General features: G+C 45.9%; 1 protein-coding gene across 1 annotated transcript; it reads left to right on the plus strand.

The window, feature by feature from the left end:
• The first annotated feature begins 1,015 nt into the window (after positions 1 to 1,015).
• Positions 1,016 to 16,821, plus strand: UBE2N (ubiquitin conjugating enzyme E2 N). The gene is made up of 4 exons (XM_080575571.1): positions 1,016 to 1,172; positions 14,790 to 15,036; positions 15,226 to 15,366; positions 15,987 to 16,821. Exons 1-4 carry the CDS (start codon positions 1,143 to 1,145, stop codon positions 16,025 to 16,027), a joined length of 459 nt encoding a protein of 152 aa, XP_080431697.1. The 5' UTR covers positions 1,016 to 1,142; the 3' UTR covers positions 16,028 to 16,821.
• Positions 16,822 to 18,095: the final 1,274 nt, after the last annotated feature.

Below are 18,095 nucleotides of genomic sequence, written 5' to 3' on the forward strand. Positions count from 1 at the left end.
GAGGCCTCATGGCAGCCTGCATGAGGGGAGCAGAGGGGCAGGCGCTGAGCTCTGCTCTCTGGGGACAGCGACAGGACCCGAGGGAACGGCATGGAGCTGGGACAGGGGAGGGTCAGGCTGGGGGTTAGGGAAAGGTTCTGCACCCAGAGGGTGGTCGGGCACTGGGACAGGCTCCCCAGGGCAGCGGTCACGGCAGTGAGCTTGCATTTGGAGAAGTGTTTGGACAATGCTCTCAGACATGTGATTGATTTGGGGGTTGTCCTGTGTGGAACCAGGAGCTGGACTTGATGCTCCTTGTGGGTCCTTCCTGCTCAGGATGTTCTGTAATTAATCCTAAGGAGGGAGGTGCACCACATCTGACACGTGCTTCATGTTATTGTAGCCACACAATATGCGTTGATATAAATGCTTAAATTTTAGGACATAGAACACGTTGGCAGTACCTGTGGTAGGAATGTGTCAGCAGTTATGCAGTCAGGATTTGCCAGTGTCAGAGACCTTTCCTTTCCACCATGGCATAGGCCATCTAGAAGTCCTGTTTATGACCTGGGAGAAAACACTTGACAGGGAATTGTGCGTGCAGCATCCTGTTCCTGGCCGTGCTGCTAGCCTGCTCGGTAACCTCTGGCGGTGTTTTCACCTTTCTGTGCTTTTATTTCCCACCCGTACAGCAGCGATAACGCTGGGTGTTACTGCTGGAATGCAGCTGTACAGCTGGGTGTCAATGGGATGCTCGAGAAATAATGGTGTTTGTGTAAGTGACCTCCAACTTCTACGGCATTTGTCTGTCAAGAAGGATGAAAATCCACTCGGAGGGGCTTCAGTAACACAAAGGCAGTACGTTTGGAGGTGCTTTTGCGACACTTCAGCGGCTGAAATCAGGAATAGCACGCGTTATCCCACCGACAGGCCGAGGAAACCCCAGCCCCGCCAGCGCCGGGCGGCGCCCCGGGCTCTGCGGGGCGCGGCCGGGTGCGGCCCTGCGGGCAGCGCCCGCTCCCCGCGCGCGGCCGGCCGGGGCCTACATTGCCCGTCGTGCCGCGCCGAGGGCGGCGCCAGCGGAAGCGCGGCGCGGGCGGCTTCCGGCTGTGCGCGATCCCCGGGCGGAGGCGAGCCCGCGAGCCTGCTCCCGACGAGACAAGATGGCCGGGCTGCCCCGCAGGATCATCAAGGTACCGCGGCCGCACCGCCGCCCGCCTCTCCCCTTCCCTCCCCTCCCCTCCGGGCCCCCTCCGCCCGCCCCGCTGCTGCTCCGCCGCGCTCCCGGGGAGCTGCGCCCGGGGGGCACCGGGATGCGCCCCCCCCCCCCCCCCTTCCCTTCCTCCCTTCCCTTCCTTCCCTTCCCCCCCGCGGCGGGGCTCGGCGCGGGGACGCCCCGGGGCCCGGCCCCCATCCCCGCGGTGCTCGGCCCTGCCCGGGCGGGCGCAGGCCGTGGCGGGCGGAGGGGGCCTGCCCGGGCCTGCGAGCCGGAGGCCTGCTGCTGGCGGCTGGGCGCCGGGCTCCGCTGCGGCCCCGGGGCGCTCCCCGCCGCCCTCGGGGGCGATTCCGGCGTGGTTTGAGCGAGGCGGAGCCGCCCAGCGCGGGGACAGGGGCTGCTGCGTGCCCCCAGCCGGCCCCCCCGTGGCCCGGTCCTGCAGCCCCTGTAGGTGGTTGCTGGGCTGAATCCCCCCAGCCCCGCTCTGCCTGCAGCGGTGGGGTTTGAAGTCCTCGAGTCGTGGCTGCTAACTGCTTTTACAGGGGTTAGTAACTTGCTGCATTAAGGTTCGTTGGTAGTCAGGGGAAATCGTAGCGCCCCGTTTCTCTTCCAAATGAATGAATGTCACAGATAACTCGCGGTGCTGGGAAGCTCTCCTGGTTGGGCATGCAAAGCGGCCAGCCACCATAAAACACGATAACGTGGCAAGTTAATGATGCAAAAATAAAACCGGATTGTTGTTAAAACGATCGATTTATGGGATAGATGATAGAGGAGTTGAGGTAAAAATGAGACGGGCTTAGGATTCATTGTGTATCAAAGCGGTTAAACTATGACTGCTGCTCAGAAACGTAAGCATTCATAAGGCACATCTTACAAGAGTGATTTTGGTCATCCAGCTGCCTTGGTTCACAGCATACAGTGCTGAACGTATTTCAGGTGCGACAAAACAGTTTCATAACACAGCAGAACCAGGATTCATCACAGAGATGTGGTGAGAGCTCACTCATGGAGCTGATGCCCATGTTAGATTTTTCTGTAGCTTTTGACAATTTTCCTGCGCGCAGCCAAGAAGCGCACCCACTTGTAAGCTGGTACATACGTTTCCTTCTTGGCACTTTTGTTTTTTTCAGCTTCTTTTGGAGAAAAAAAATATAGAGCAATGCTCACAGCTCTTTTCCGAGATAGGTGATGGCACAGGAATGTTTTATCCCATCCATGGAGATGGATGTGTGGGCACACGCTCCTACCAGCAGAGTCCTAGAAGCTCCATATTTCCTCCAGAGGGGTCTTCCCTAGACTCTACCAGGAGTAATGTCTGTTACAGGGCGGTGTGTATTGTGGGTTGTGCCCCGTGTATGCATTATGGGTTGTCTGCACGCAGTCTACAGCTTCTGAGTCTTGATTTGGTTGTGTTGGATGACCCATTCTGTATCTCCCATGCTGTGCATGCGTTAGGACGTCAGATGTATGTATGGTCTAGGATTTGAATCTGGCTAGTCATCGCAGTCCTGAATGCAGAAAGCAGTATTTTGAACTATCACAGCTGCAGAGGTGCAGGCCTAGCAGTAAGTCCGCTCGAGTCTTCAGGAGTCTCAAATGAGGGTGGATTTGATGTTTGCTGTCCTACTGATCCTAATGTAGGAGTTACATATCCCAACGTTGGTTGCCTTACATGAAGGGCAGTAAATGAACTTTACTGCTAGTGCGAATTTGAAAGATGAGGGAAGGAACTGGAAGAGAGAAAGATGGGTCAGAGGATAGAAGGGGGCTACTGAAGGCTAAAAGAGCTGCAGTACAAGGTGCTCCACCAGAAGCCATTTCTCTCCAATTCACTACGGATCCTGTTAGCAGAAGCCCTTTTCACCTTGATCCACGTGCAGCCTTCGCGCCCTCACCTGGGGGAGGCGCAGCAGTGGCCAGCTGGGCGTAGGAGCACGCACCCACACCAGGCCAGGGCGCGGAGCCCAGGCAGCTGCCCGAGGTGCGCCTGGTGGTGCTGGGCTGCTGGCACGCGGCCTGGCTCTCGGGGTGACTGGCGGCCCCGCGCTCTCCTCGGCTCAGCGGAGAGCTCTATTTATATTGTCAGTACTACCCCACGCTCGTTTGAAAGGTGACGGTGTAGATGTGGCAAAGTATTTCTTGCAGAAGATAAGGGATTACTCCCGGCTCGCTATATGCCAATTACTTAGAAACGCAGGCTTTAAACAAGTGGGGTGGATGATCTGTACGCTCAGGAGATGATTTGCTTTGGAGGTGTGGCTTACAGCGTTAACACATCGCAAATGTTGAGCAGAAAATGATATCAGAGTCCTTGAATGTATAACTGGAATTGGAGAAACTTTCCTCTTGTGAATAGAGAGGAGGTATTTTGATTTTCTTCAGTAGTCTAACACCAAGGGTCCTCTGGAGAGTCAGTTTGTGCAGAAAATCTGTTCCTCAAAGAAAATGTGGTGTGGTATGCTCACATAGATCTGTGTCTTTGTGGTGGACTGCATTCTGTTTTCCTACTGCACAGTATTAAAAGTGACTCTTTGCAATGTACACGATAAATAAACCCAGAAATTTTTACTTTCAGGCATTTATTACACCAATTATCTCCTGTGTTGCAAAGTCACGTAGCTCCAGTGGAGTAAGGAGTTGAATTGCATCTGGTTTTTTTTTTTTTTTTTTTTGGCTGACATTCAAACCACCTCATTTCTGTGTCAAGTGCAGTCAGTGTATCTGAATGGGACGGGCAATGTTGCCTTGTGTCATCTTTTTGAAATGTTTCTTTCTGCTGTTTTCGCTGCTGCAGTGATCTCATCATTCATGGTTTGGTGTCCAGGTCTGCGTTAACTGTGTAACCGGCTGCTAAAAACACTTTTGTTAAATCGCTGCAGCTGCTCGTATCGTGAAACAAAACAGCTGAAGCAGTACGTGGTGTTTCTTCAAACTTCTTTTTTGTTAAGGAGTTTATCAGTGTGAAGCTACTGGGCTCTGATTTCCTCCCCTGCACGGTAGTGTTATTTTCTGAGATATTCCTTCCTTGCTGTTTAGCATAAGAAGCCATTTCCTCATTACTGCCAGCGAGCTCCTTCTAGCAGTGTTTTTTGAGAATCTGGGTAACGCTTGGATTGCAGAGTTACAAAACATTACCTTGGAAAGTAAACTTTCTGGGAGGTTTTACGGAGATTCTTGTGGTGTATTTGGAGACTGGCACGTGCAGAATTCTGGTCTAGAGGTAAGTATAATCTGCTTTAACTGTGTTTTTTTTTTTTTTTAATATAAATCACGTATTCAGTCTGCAACTTCTGAAACTATCTAGGGGTTCTTAAATTCACTCACAGCCTTCTTGCCTGGCTAGAAGTTTCTCACTTGATCTTGGAAGCTGTGGACTGCTGTGGCATAATTTTCCTGCAAAGAAAGGCTGTTTAAGGTTGCCATTACTTCTTGATTTCTCCGACGCTTTGGGGCCTTTCTTTGTTTCTTGCATAAGCAATTTAAATTTATGTCCAGTCTTTTCTATTTAATATCTTTCGGTAGTATTTTGAGTTTGAGTGGTTATTTGGCGTAGAAAACAGATCACTTCTGGTCAGTGCAGTTCCTTGGCATTCACCGGAGAAGCTGGATCTTTGGTCTTTGAAACGTGTTTTGCCCCGTGTATGCTGTTTGAATCTTGCGGAGAACTTCACATTTGACAGAAGGATGGAAACTTCTGAATTTTTCAGATTTTTTTTGAGTCTCCAGCAGCTGTAGGAAGGCGATACGCTCTGTGCTTCGTGACCCCTCAGAGTGTTCGTGCCAGCCGTCGAGCACAGCCCGGGCTGGCCGTGGCAGCGCAGGGTGCCGAGGCAGGTGCGGCAGCCTGGAGGCTGGCGGCACGGATGGGTTCGTGGGGATGGGGGAGGCTGGGAGGGAGACACAGCCCCAGTGGGTAGGAATATGGTCAAGTTTCACCAAGGAGCCGGCCTCAAATGGGAAGTGTGGAGCCTTAATAAAAGGTCTCAAAGAGAAGAACACCAATAACTTTGCATAGTCCTTTCCTTAGAGAAGCTTGCGGTAGAAACCAGAGGGCAAACTCAGAGGAAAGAATGGCAAATAATCCAGCTAGAGGCAAAATTTTTGTTTGGAGTACCTTCTTATATAATAATTGAGCATCTTTGAGATACAAATATGTAGTATAATAAACTTTTAGTATTGATGGCAATGTTTTTTTATCACTTTGCGCACAGTTGTTGCCTGATCCAGTGAAAGCCAGCAGAAATATATCCTCACTGTTCATTTTGTGTAATAGCACAAAGCAAAAATGTGGTTTTTGTTGTGCGTGACCGGTGGGTTAGTACTGATAGTGAGCAAGCAAGTGGCAAATGTTGCCATAAATGGCATTTGGACAAAAGCTCGGTGTGAATTCCTTGCTTTAATCCCACTTTGATCGTTGGCCCTATATGTTAATGCAGGGCCTTAATGCGAACTGTAAATGTGACGGCAGGAACGGCTTGCGCTATTAGCGTACTGAATTCAGTTGTGCCTTGCTTTACCGTAGCTGCAGATGCACCGTAAAAAGCTTGAGCTGTGCTAGTACCCAGATAATCCTCGAGGAATTTGCACAGGATCTCAGCTTCACAGTTCCAAAATCCCCTAACCTGCTGTGGAAAATCTGGGGATGGTGTCGGGGGAGAGCGGTGCTGACCTCCGCGGTGCCCCCCCCCGTGTGGGTGTTGGGGGGCAGCAGCCCCAGCAGGCAGGTGGGGTGCCCGCACCCCGGGCAAGGAACAGAGGCATCCGTGTGCAGGCCAGCTGCTGGAAACCGCAAGCACAGCCTTCTCTTTACGATGTCTGACCTCTGCGTTAAAGTTTAATGGGCTTCATTGGTAATTCTTCTTTTCCTAAAGGCTGGAGAGCATCTTCAGGAGACTTTCTCCAACGCAGCTGTTTTACAGCGTTGCAATTTTCGTCTAAGCATTTTGAGATCTGGCAGGCAGCGGGGCATTCGCCTGGGTAACAAATTTGTTTTCTTAATTGTAGCTAATGAAACGATAGAGTCTGGAAGAATTCTGTGCCAAAATGCGATGTGCTGTTAGAAAAAGTTACCGGGTTAAGTCTTTGTGGTTTTTCTATGCAGCTTTATTCATGTATGTAGGAGACAATTTTGACTGACAACTTTCTTCATGTCTCCTGCTGCCTTCCCCTCGAGAATCAAAGTGAAAACGTGCGTGCAGTTCACCTTCTTCTGTGCAACCTGTCAGTTCGTGGTGAAGTGTGATCTTCCTCTCTATCCCACGCTGAAAGGACGTGGAAGAATTGCCATGCAGCAAGTAATTATAACTTGTCCGCGTGCCAGTGTGCTGCTTTCAGTTTAGCCCTGTGCAGCTAAAACCGTTAGCTTCTAGTTCGTGTCAGAAAATGAATCCAACCAACTACTAGCTGTAGTTGGAACATGAAGGTAGTGGTAGCTGGCAAGGGTTTTCTGTGATCAGAATGAAGATAGGAAATAAACATGTACGGTATGTGCTCCGAAGTGAAGTGCTGAAGCTGGTGTTACACTTCCGTGGTTCGTGCAGGCAGCCAGCACAAGGTGGAAAAGCTGCCACCACCTTAAGTTAGATGAACCAGAAGTTCTCAAGGTGGTTAGCCTGTGGTTCTCGTTGGCCCGCCGTACTGTGTAAACAGCTGTAACCTGGGCTGTGCTGGCACAAAAAAGTGTGTGCTGCTGCAGCAAGCTTGGACCAAGGGACTGCTTTGGCTCCGAACTCCGCAGTAAAGGTTATTTCTTAAGCCAAATCAATTCTGTGATCTCATTTGTTTGACTTTGCTACTGCTCGGGCTGATGAAAGGGCTGCATGTGACTGTACGAGTGAGCCCTGCTGCCGAGGGCGTACGGCTTCCCACTCTGATGGACTCTCGGGTGTCCACCTTTCCTCACAACACCCAGTTATAGATGTGAGCTGAGTTGATTAAGAAGGACTGGTGGGCTGAAATAGCAGGGAGAACAGTTTGACTTCATTGCAAAGTCAACGTCTGGAGCAACAAAGAACGAGATAAAGGGGTTAGCGCTGGTTCGTAGTCACTCAGAGCAGAACTTTGGTGTAATCTATGATTTTTGATATTTACTTTTCTTTTGACTTAGAAATCTTCCTGGAGAACTTGACAGGAAATGTTGGCTCTTCCCTAGGGAGCAAATATTGACAAGTGACTGATCAGCAATTAGTTAAACTGAAGGGTATCTTTTGGTTTTGTCTTTTCCCACATAAATCGGTACGTGCGGTGCCCTCCATGTGGTGTTACCTCTGCTACAGCAGAAAGTGGAGCTGGTGGCTTTCATTTTCTGTTCTTTTTTGTCGTTGTTCAACTCTTAACTTGCAGTGTCATCTGTAGAACTTGAAATCTCCACCACATCCTCTCTAGAAGTGCTTCTGGATGTGACAGTTCGAGCCTGCTCCGCGGGCTGCCGTACGGGTGTCTGCCCCGTGGGCCACACGGGATAACTGCCCTGGTGCCTGGAGCGCCTCCTCCCGCGCCTTGCCCTTGGCCTTTTGGAGGCAGGAGCTTCTACCTGCAGCCGGTGCCAGCTGTTCGTCCCTCGCTCTGCTGGGAGTCGCTGTCCTCTGCTAGGTGGCAGCAGAGTTTTGTGCGGTCAGCCAACGATTTTGGGGTTAAAATCGTAGGTAAGAGAGCCCAGCTAACTTCTACAGAATCGAATAAGGTGTGCTGGCGGGATGTGCTTTCTCAGTAGGGCTGAGGGATGGCGATGTCCGGCGAGGGGGCAGCAGTAAGCACTGGGAGATGTAGCTTCTGTTGCGGGTGATCTTATAAAAAGAGGGATGTTGATCCGTCATCTGTGCTCCCTGAGCGGCCCTGGATAAAGCTGTTCAGGGTTGGTGGGACTTGCAGGTCGGGGTGGGTAGTAGCTAAAATGTTTCACTGCCTGAAGAGGGTTGAAGAGGGCTTGTGCCTTGCCTTGGCCTGAGAAGGTCTCGGGGCTGTAACCTCCATCTTGCTGGGTGGCAGCAAAGGTAAGTTACCTGGCGGCTGTGTAGGGAGTTGTGCTGATGAAAATAAGAGTATCTCCCCCGAGACCTTGCGTGAAGGTGTGGCGTTGCAGCATTCGAGAAGCCTAAATATTTAACAGCTGTGATAGCCACAGCGTTCTCTTCTTGGATAAGAGGCCTTATTGATGTTTTCTGTTCTGAACTTCCAGAGCAGTTTTGTCACGGCTGTGTTGAACTCTGAGAGGCTCAGTGATGTTACATCTTTACAGGACTGGCACAGAGCTGCTGGGCATAAGGATCCTTTCCCTGTGCCGTCAGCGCTGTCAGAAGTCGCTAGATGACTTGATAGCGAGTAAGAAGATACACAGAGCCTTTGGTGCTTAGGACCTGATAGGTGGGTGAACGCTTTAATTTAGCCGTTTGCCATCTGGTGCTGAAATTAGCACTTCTGGTAGTTAAGCCTCTTCCTTTGGGACGAGGAGGAGCCTCTGCGTTTCCTTCCAGGCTCTCACCTGCCGGCTCGCACCTGCCTGTGCTGCCGCCACGGCCGGAGCCATCTCCTCTCCCACCCTTCTGACACCGTGCGTTTGCCCCCTCCTCGTGGTCGGCACAGCTCTTTGTTTGCATGGCCATGTGGTGGGACAGCCCACGGGCTTTTCTCTCTTGTAATTTTTATTTTATTTTTTTTCCCCCTGGCTTGGCTACACGCTGTGTTTCGTTCACCATGAGGTCAAAAGACCGCTATGCGGACAAATGTTGGTGCCCAACAGGCCGAAGTGGGAAGGCCCCGCAGCTTTCTTTGTTCCTTCCCCCTGGTGGCCACTCAGTTACCAGCTGAAAGTGTTCAGGCCCTGTACGGTGTTCGGATTTCTCTAGGTTCCTCTTGTTGTAAAGGACTTCATGAATTTCACTGGGTGATCTAACAGTTGATACTAAAAGACTGAGTAGAGCAAAGGACTGCAATAAGTTGTGTCCGAAGTGTACTCCTCCAACTGTAACATCTCTCTAAAGACCTCAGTGTTTAACTATGTTTATGGATTCTTTGTTTAACTATGTTTATGGATTAATATGCAGGGTTTTTTTAATCAGTGTTAACTGTACAGCAGTAATACTGAATGTGAAATAAGAAAACGGGGGTGATGAGAAGCTGAGCATCAGACATAAATTGCAAAGCAGAGCAACTTTGGCTGAAGACATTGAGTTTGGATTTCTTCATTGAGGTAGTTTGTGCTGACTTTGCAAGCAGACTTCTTTCTGAAATTCTGGAAGTCTTCAGACAATAGCCTTTTTTAATTTTTATTGTATTTTGTAGATGTTAGATGCTGATTTTTCCTTTATTACCTATTTTAGCCACTATTCCTTGGTAGGCAACATGAAATTGGTGGCGGTTAACTATAGCCAAAGTACAGGGAAAGGAATAGCAGTTGTTTTTCCAAGCAAAGAATACAGTACTCCATTATAAAAAGCAATGAAGAAACTTTAAAAATTGTCTAATCCCATGCAGCAGTTTCTTCCTGCTCTGCTGGAATGGTCTTTACCAGGCAAGCGAAGCTTTAAAGATTTCAGTTCAACTGCAGTGGCTCTGTTATGTAAGAAATACCTATATATATATATATTTTTTTTTTTCAAATGAGCCTTCTGATTGTAATTTCCAGTGTGCCGTTGTTTGGTGCTGCCAGGGGGCTGATAGCAAGTAAGGCTTCTGAAGTACGTTACAGAAGCTTTTTGTTTTCCAGAGTTGCAGCATGTAGTGACATTCTTTTTTGTTGTTTTGGCTGAGGTCTTGGCAACTTGAGGCTTTTATTAAGCCTCTTTTATTAAAGACTGTTGCAAGACTAGAATGGATGAAAATAATTGTATATTTTTAATAGATTCCTTCTTTGTACTGTGCTTTAAAAATTGATTTTTGTGCGTGTCTGTGTGGCAGCATCTTCTCTTGTTCAGTTGGCCTCCTTAAAGAGGGGCTCTGTCGTGCTCTGGGCGTGGATGCAGGAGTATCGTGGTGCTTGCCTGCTTTTCAGTATTTTTTTCTTCTTCTGCTGAAAGCAGGCTGATGAAGGCTAATGCTCAAAGAACGAAACACTGAAATCAGTATCTTGTTTGTGCGGTTGCTCTGTCTGGGCAACCTGAAAAGTCCCCACTCCCACCTCCTGCTCTTCTGCTCTCTGCTAGCCATCACGGATCTCTTCCTGGGCAGCCTTGTCCTCACAGGTTGCTGCATAAACAGGTTGAGGGTTTTTTCCCCCCTCGGGTACAATTAGCCTTCAGTTTAATGTCTTCATAGAAGAATAGCTGTAGAGAATGTCAGCTCCACCATCTGTCCCACCCGTATCATCTGTCACTCTACTTCAGGCCACCTGTGCTAATAAGCAAAGCTTTACTTTTGCTTGTCAAAACACCTTCAACACTTCTGTGTTTCTTTTAAGCACTTAATTAAAAATAAGAAAGAAAATCGTGGGGGGGGGGGGGCGTAACCAGTTGTGAATGATAGTGTTTTTTTCTGACTGGCATGTATCTTCATTTTCCACTTATTTATTCATTTTCTTTAATCAATGAAAACTGTAAGATTAACTTGAAATTGGAAAAAGTGGAGTAAAAGTAAGAGCAAGAAGAGATCTCATTCTAAAAATGCTGTGGAGTATGGCAAATAGAAATAACTATAATAAGCATTTAACTTATGGGTGCAAGGGATACTTTGTTAAATGCTTTAGAGCTCAAAACCCGTCTTAATACTTTCTGTGAAACTTACTTCAGTATGCTAGAGGAGAGCTGATAAGAAACACTGTGAAGTGCTGTTCTGAAACACTTATTTGGATGGAAATTTGTATTTCTGCGAAGACAAAATGAATTGCTGTATTGCGAACACACTTGTCTTAGCAGCAGAACTGTAAAGCCTGGTTTTCTGTGCATTTATCCTTTTATGCTGCTTTACATGATAAAATGTGGGTATCCTAGCTCCATTTTTACCCCTACTGGCACATTGGTGGGCAAGAAACAGTGCGTGCCTTGAAATAAAGTGGCCAAACCACAAGTCGTATCGGGGTTTTTCCTGATGTTCTCTTCAGTAGCGCAGAGCGTGATTTCTGTCCTAGCCACTGACTTCTTACAGAGCTTAAAGAAACCGGCTGAAATTGGACAAAGGGTTCAAAAACTAGTTTGGGGAGAAAGGGGGAAGTAGCAGATTGCACAAGAGTCGCTTGCTCAGCTAAGAAGCTATTAGAAAGCTGATCGCCCAAAGAGATACGGGAAAGTGAAATATTGAGTACGCTCGAGCTTCCTGATTAAGTTCAGAAACGTAGCAAGTTTAAAAGTTTAACTGGAAGTGATTATTTTCTTTTGGTGTTTGAGAGGCTGGTTTTCATCGGGGAACCATCCCCAGGGGAAAGTAACCTAAAATTACAAAATCAGATTACCATGTTAAAGGAAATTAAACGCTTCCTTTTTGTAGATCGAGCCCACTTTTGTTGACTCTTCTATGGGTGACTTATGGGTTTGTTTTTGGCTTTATGTGCATAGGCTTTAAAACATAACTTTTTGATTCGTTTTCCCCTTTCTACTACTCTTCTGTGGTTCCGCCCAATATGTATTGAAGATATTATAACTTTCCTCATAACTGAAGTTCAGAAGTCTTGTTTTGTCAGAATTCAGCAGGTATCTATATATTTAAGTAAAACCACTTCATGTTCTCTCAATGAATGGCATCACCTCTGTTATTTTTCCATGGTCTTAACAAGCTTGTCTGTGTGTAGAGTTTTAAAAAGGCCTCTTTTGATGCAGAGATACCTCTCAACTTCTGCATAAAAGAGAAGTGGGGTGTGCTCACAGGAGCCACGGCTGCCGTTCGGTCTGCCATGGAGAAGTGCTCGGCAGGTGGCTGCGTCAGAGCCCGACCGCTAGGAAGGACGAGCGTCAGCCACTTCCCGCGCAGGCTCCTTGCAAGTATTCCTCCTCACCTCTGTTTGGAAGCAGTTCAAGCTGTGCTGGTAGTGCTGGAGCGCCGTGTGCAGTGCAGGAAGCAAGACGTGCTTGTTCAAAGCACTTTTCCCACTCATGTTCATGTTCCACGCGGGTCCTGCACGGGCTCTGAATAGCCTTGGCACCACCGTAGCTCTGCGCAACGTACGTGATTTTTTCCATGCTCACCCCTTCTGTGCTGTCTTACAGCAAGATAACCGTGTCCGCATCCTGCAGAGGCATCTGAACGCAAAGACATGCTAGCAGTGGTATAGCTCCTTCACTACGATGCCATGCCTTATCAAAGGAACCCGTTTTCTCATCTACGGGCGCGCTCGTTGTTTACTGACGCATGGTTTTTAGCGGCGGTTTGTGCAGCTCACAGCCAGACGTCGCTCCCTCAGTTCTGCTGGCAGGTGGAAGTGCTGATGCTGCTGCCAGAGAACTGCTGATTCTGGGTTATTTTAAGCCAGGTTTGGCTCGGTGGGACGGTTGCCGTCAGCATGCTGCCGTAGCTGGGGAGGCAGTGGGGAGATCAGAGGGACTGAGTGGGGGCTAGGGACTGCTGAGGTCAGCCCAGCTATTGAAAAGCCTTCGTATGTTTAAGGCTTTAATCACCATTATATATGTGTGTTTGACAGCCTTGGCTCCGTCTAAAATTTAGGCACACCCGTAGGAAAGATGTGATTTGCCTATTAGCAAGTCTGGTGGCAAAGTGCAGGTGGTAGCAGCTGTGAAGAAGCTGAAAAATTGGACCTTTTCATAAAGTTTTGTTAATTTCAAGCTGGCTCATTGTAATAGTTTATTTGGCATAAGACGCTATTTCCTCTTCCAAAAGTGTCAACCTGCAGTAAGTATATGATCCTTCGTAGGTGGAAATCTGAATTAGCGCATTTACCTGCGGCAGCACTTTTACTGAAAACATGTTCAAAGAAGTGGAGAATGTTTTATACCTTTACAGGGATAATCCATGGTTTCTTACTTGCAGGCTCTCATACGCTGAACTAAAGCTTTAAGTACCAGTTAGAACTGCTCTTCTACAAAAGTACTGTACAGGGAAGTAACCAACAGATCGCAAATTCTGAATATGCTGTAGATTCACCTGTATCCTTTAAAATATATTTGCATGAGGGAATGTAGAAAGCTTTGGGCAGCGTGGATACCCTTCAAGGAACGTGTATAAGTGGCATTGGCAGCTAATCCCTGTGCCGATAAGTAGCCAGTGTGTAGCCACAACAAGGAATCGGACCAGATAAATCTATTTTTTGTGTGTTTGTACATAGTAATAACCTCAATATTATGAGTTGTGGGAACTTGTTGAATTTGAGATGAATAGTTGGATTTTGGTGTTAATTATTGTGGCTTCGCTGCTTTGTACATCGATTATCTTTTGCTAAAATGAGGTGTTATTTAATGGCATCAAGACAGCTGCACAAGTACTGTGTGAGTTTATTTTAACAAAATGCAAGTATTGTAACGGTCCAGTTACATTTGAAGAACTTAAGTAGAGGTATTTTGTGCTGGTTTTAGTGCTATTGTAGACACGGAGTAACTATGCTATAAAACTAGAGTAATAAATTAATATTACACCTACAAGTACCATTTTTCCTCAGCAGAAACAGGAGAATTTTTCTTTGTGAAAGTCAACATGGAAAAAGGTGGTGATAAAATTAACTGCACACAGTGAAAACAAGCTGGAGGAAAAGCAGGAAATGGGGCTAAAATTACCTGAGGAAATGAGGTTTCTGCAGAACTTCTTGTCCCTGCCTAATGTCCTTTTGCCAGTTCCAGCTTTTTTTTTTTTATAACAGTGGAAAGGTGCCTACAAGACTTGTGAAGACTGGCAGCGGAGGGGAGGGAAAGACGTACAGAGCTTAGTCTGTTCAGTGCATTAGCAGGATGGTCAGAACGTGGGCAGCTCTTGACTATGGGCACATCTTGGTGTCTGGGGTAGGATTAGTGCTGTAGGCAGAAGAGTTGAGCAACAAAGAAAACAAATCTGTGTAGGAAACCAGCCTTTCCTAAGTCTGCTGCTTACAGAACAGCTTGTCTGTCTCCAACTGGTTGTTAGAGTAAATTTAAGTGCGCTTATTTGTAGAATGAATGTGCTTGAACAAAAGCTATTTACAGGTATATGTATAAATATATTAAACATCCTTAAAAACATCTTTAATATTGCAGCAGAGCAGTAGTTTCAATTCTTGAAAGTTGGCTCTGATTCCAGTACAAACATTCATCTCAATAACCCTGTCCACTCGTATTTGAGTAAAGCTTGAATACTTTCCTAGTCAAGGTAGAATGGGAAATGCTTTTGGTATTGTCACTGTGGTATTCTTCAAATTGCTTTTATGTATACTGGGAAAAAAAAAATGAGCTTGGCAGCAGTTTAATCAGAAGTTAAGAGGTTTGCTTAGGACAGCTTGTTATCCATTACCTGGTGCTGCTGAGGCGTACGCTGTTTCAGCAGCTGAGGGACCTGAAAGGAGATGTGTGCCCGTTCACCACATCCTGCTCTTTGACTTTAAGGCACTCATTTAATGTGGTACTTTCAGTGGGTGTAGTCAAATAACTCATGATAAATACTTGTTTTAAAATAAATACAGCCTGTGCAATCTGTATTAAGCAGGTTGTCTTTGTTACATTGCCTCTTCTTTTTTTCCTTCTTTTAGGAAACCCAGCGCTTGCTGGCAGAGCCAGTCCCTGGGATAAAAGCAGAGCCAGATGAAAGCAACGCACGTTATTTTCACGTGGTCATTGCAGGTCCACAGGATTCCCCCTTTGAGGGTGGGACATTTAAACTTGAACTATTCCTTCCAGAAGAATATCCAATGGCAGCTCCTAAAGTACGTTTCATGACCAAAATTTATCACCCTAATGTAGACAAGCTGGGAAGAATATGTTTAGATATTTTGAAAGGTAAGTGCAACCTTATTTTTTTCCTTTTTATGTTAATAAGCACAGAACTGTAGATCAACCCTAAAAAGAGATTTAGTGTGTTTGCAAGAATACCTAACCTATCCTTTAATTTGGGGGAGGAAAACTTGTTTTTTTTTTTTCTGTAGACTGTGAATGTGGTGTTTCATACTGCTATAAATGTCTCTTTAGATAAATGGTCCCCAGCTTTGCAGATTCGTACAGTTCTGCTATCAATCCAGGCTTTGTTAAGCGCTCCCAATCCAGATGATCCACTAGCAAACGATGTAGCTGAGCAATGGAAGACCAATGAAGCCCAAGCCATAGAAACAGGTGACGTATCTGACACTATTTTTCTAACTTTAGGAAATACATTGAGCTGATGACTAATTGGTTGGGGTTTTAAATCCTGACCTCCTGTTTTATGCCTGCAATGTGCAGAAGCAATTGTTGCATGCGGTTGTAGTGCAAGTTTCCTCAGAATGCCTGCAGCACTCTATTCAGGAGTGTAAATGCAGCCTTCTAGAAGAACACAGATCTGTTTTATCTTGAGCTTTTATGTTCCTAATTTGTAAGGGTGTCTAATTTGCACTCAGTAAAATAAAAGTGCACAGCTGTGTTTTTAGTGTAAAGTTTAAGAAACAGATTATTTAGTATCAAAAAGTACATCTCTTCTGAACCTGCTTCTGTTGCAGGCTGTAATGGATTGAAAGAATTATTACGTTAACCCTTTTTCACTGTTGGCTTCACTGCAGTCAGACCACTTCAGCAGCTGTCAGTTTTTGTGTATTATATACTGGATATTCCAGGAGGTCAAAATTGCACGTGAAGTCTCAGAACTGGTATTTTGTGTACTTGCAGGAGCAGTGTAAAAGTGGTGTTAAATAAAACAATGACTTTAATAAAACTCGAAAAATACTTTTTTTCTTATACGTATATTTTTTTCTTTACAGCCAGAGCATGGACTAGGCTATATGCCATGAATAATATTTAAATGCGCTTTGAACATCAAGTGTGCATCACTTCTCCTGTTCTGCCAAGACCTCTTCCTTTTTTTGTTTGCATTTAATGGACACAGTCTTAGAAACATTACAGAATAAAAGCCCAGACATCTTCAGTCCTTTGGTGATTAAATGCACATTAGCAAATCTGTGTCTTGTCCTAATTCACTATTGTAACGCATGAGCAGAGGCTAGAAGTATCATCTGGATTGTTGTGAAATTGTTTAAAAGCAGCAGCACATCTCTGCTTTTAATCCCATCATGGTTTAAGTATAAGCACTGTGAATGAAGGTAGGCAGGGTTAGCTGCGGGGCTTTTTGTTTTAATTTTGTGGGCTCCTCCTCCCTTTTTATGGTGATGCTAATTGCATTGGTAAAAGCAGCTAACCAGTTATACTTTAGAATATACCCTCTAGCCCAGTCTAACTTAGACGCTGTAGATGGACAAGCTTCGTTGTTTGAACAAAAAATGGGAACATTAAACAAACATCCATCACCTTCACTAATAATATTGTGATTCTGCTGTCAAGTGTAGAAAAAAATCCCTCCAAGAAAAAGCTTGTGACCATTTTGTATGGCTTGTCTGGAAAATCTCCTGTAAATCTTATGTTTTAGTAAAATATTTTTTGTTATTCTACTTTGCCTTTGTACAGTTTATTTTGCTGTGTTTTCATTTCTCTAATGTGACAATCGTATTTAAAAAAAAAAAAGAAAAATTGAATCCAGAATTGACAATTTGTCTTCACCAGTCTGACAGATTAAAGAGTAAAGAGGTGGAATTCACAATATTCTTTGCTTCTGTTTGCTGACTTATTAATTTGTGTTATGTGGATGACCTTACCTGCCCGATTTTATACAAAATTACATTTGGAGTGACTTTTTGGGGAAGAAAGTCTCTGTAACCACTGTAATCATAATTTCAGTAATGCACTGATACACGTTTTCATGGAAATTGAGCATAATCAGATAGGAGGCTGAGAGGAAATGACAGCACTAATTGTGAGTATCTGCATAACTTGTCTTTGCTGATTGTCATCAAATGTTAGGCTGCACACTTTTCTAACTTCTTTAATTCCTGTCCTCTATAAACATGAAATACCGGTGTGTGTAGAAACCACTGTTACAGCCAGCTTGTAAATCGACTGATGTTTGCTTAACCACTTCTAGCTAGCGCCTCTTGCCACTGGTTTTACTCTACAAGCCTTTTTAAGCTACTTGCTTGAAGAGCCAGTCTGCTTAAATAGCAACAAAGCTTCTTTATTGGAGGGAAGGAAAGTTTTGATGGAAAAACTTCCTTCTTGTCCTTGTTCTCGAGTGTATGCATCTCGTCTGGGAGTCCAGCATCTTTTCTGGGAACCCATCTTATTACTTCCCTTAAAATTCCTGTATCCCTATTCTCTTCCTGCACTACCCTCCACTCCCCAAATAAAATCTTAAAAACTTTTGGCAAAGCCAACCTGGAATGTGTAAATGACAGCTTGCTGTGGTTGTAGTGGGGAGTGTTACGCCATGCAATACAGGGTCGTGGTTATATAGTCTGTTGGTATTCTTCTCCCTCTTACTCTAGCATCATCTGAAATTTCTATAGAATGTGGTGTATTTATTGTGCTCTTATGTAAGATAAATATTAAAATGACATTTTTCCAACAGACAGTGCTTGCAGTGGTTAGTAACTGGTGTTGTCCCTTGCAGTTCTTGAAACGCGGTTCAAGCTTGGTTCAGAATTCAGCTTTGGGATATTGAGCTATAAAACCTGTCCTAAAAGTAGTTACTATGTTGAATGTAAGCCAAAGTTGCGTTTGGGGCTTGGTGACGGGTTGTTCTTCAGAAAGGGTGTGTGCCATTAACCCTACCTTCTTGTTACACAGATGAGCACGTGCTTGGGTTTAGTTGGCATACGCCCCCTGTGTGCTATTGATGCGGGCGACTTTGGGGCGGGCAGCTGAGAATGCATGAACTGTGCAGCAGGCCCTGGATTCACCTCGCCTACCTCCTAAAGCTTTAAATGGATGCTCCCTGGTGCATAGGGCATGCCTCGGCTCTCCAGGCCGAGGGTGCGGCT

The sequence above is a fragment of the Anser brachyrhynchus genome (assembly GCF_964034855.1).
Source record: "Anser brachyrhynchus genome assembly, chromosome: 1".
NCBI lineage: Eukaryota > Metazoa > Chordata > Aves > Anseriformes > Anatidae > Anser > Anser brachyrhynchus.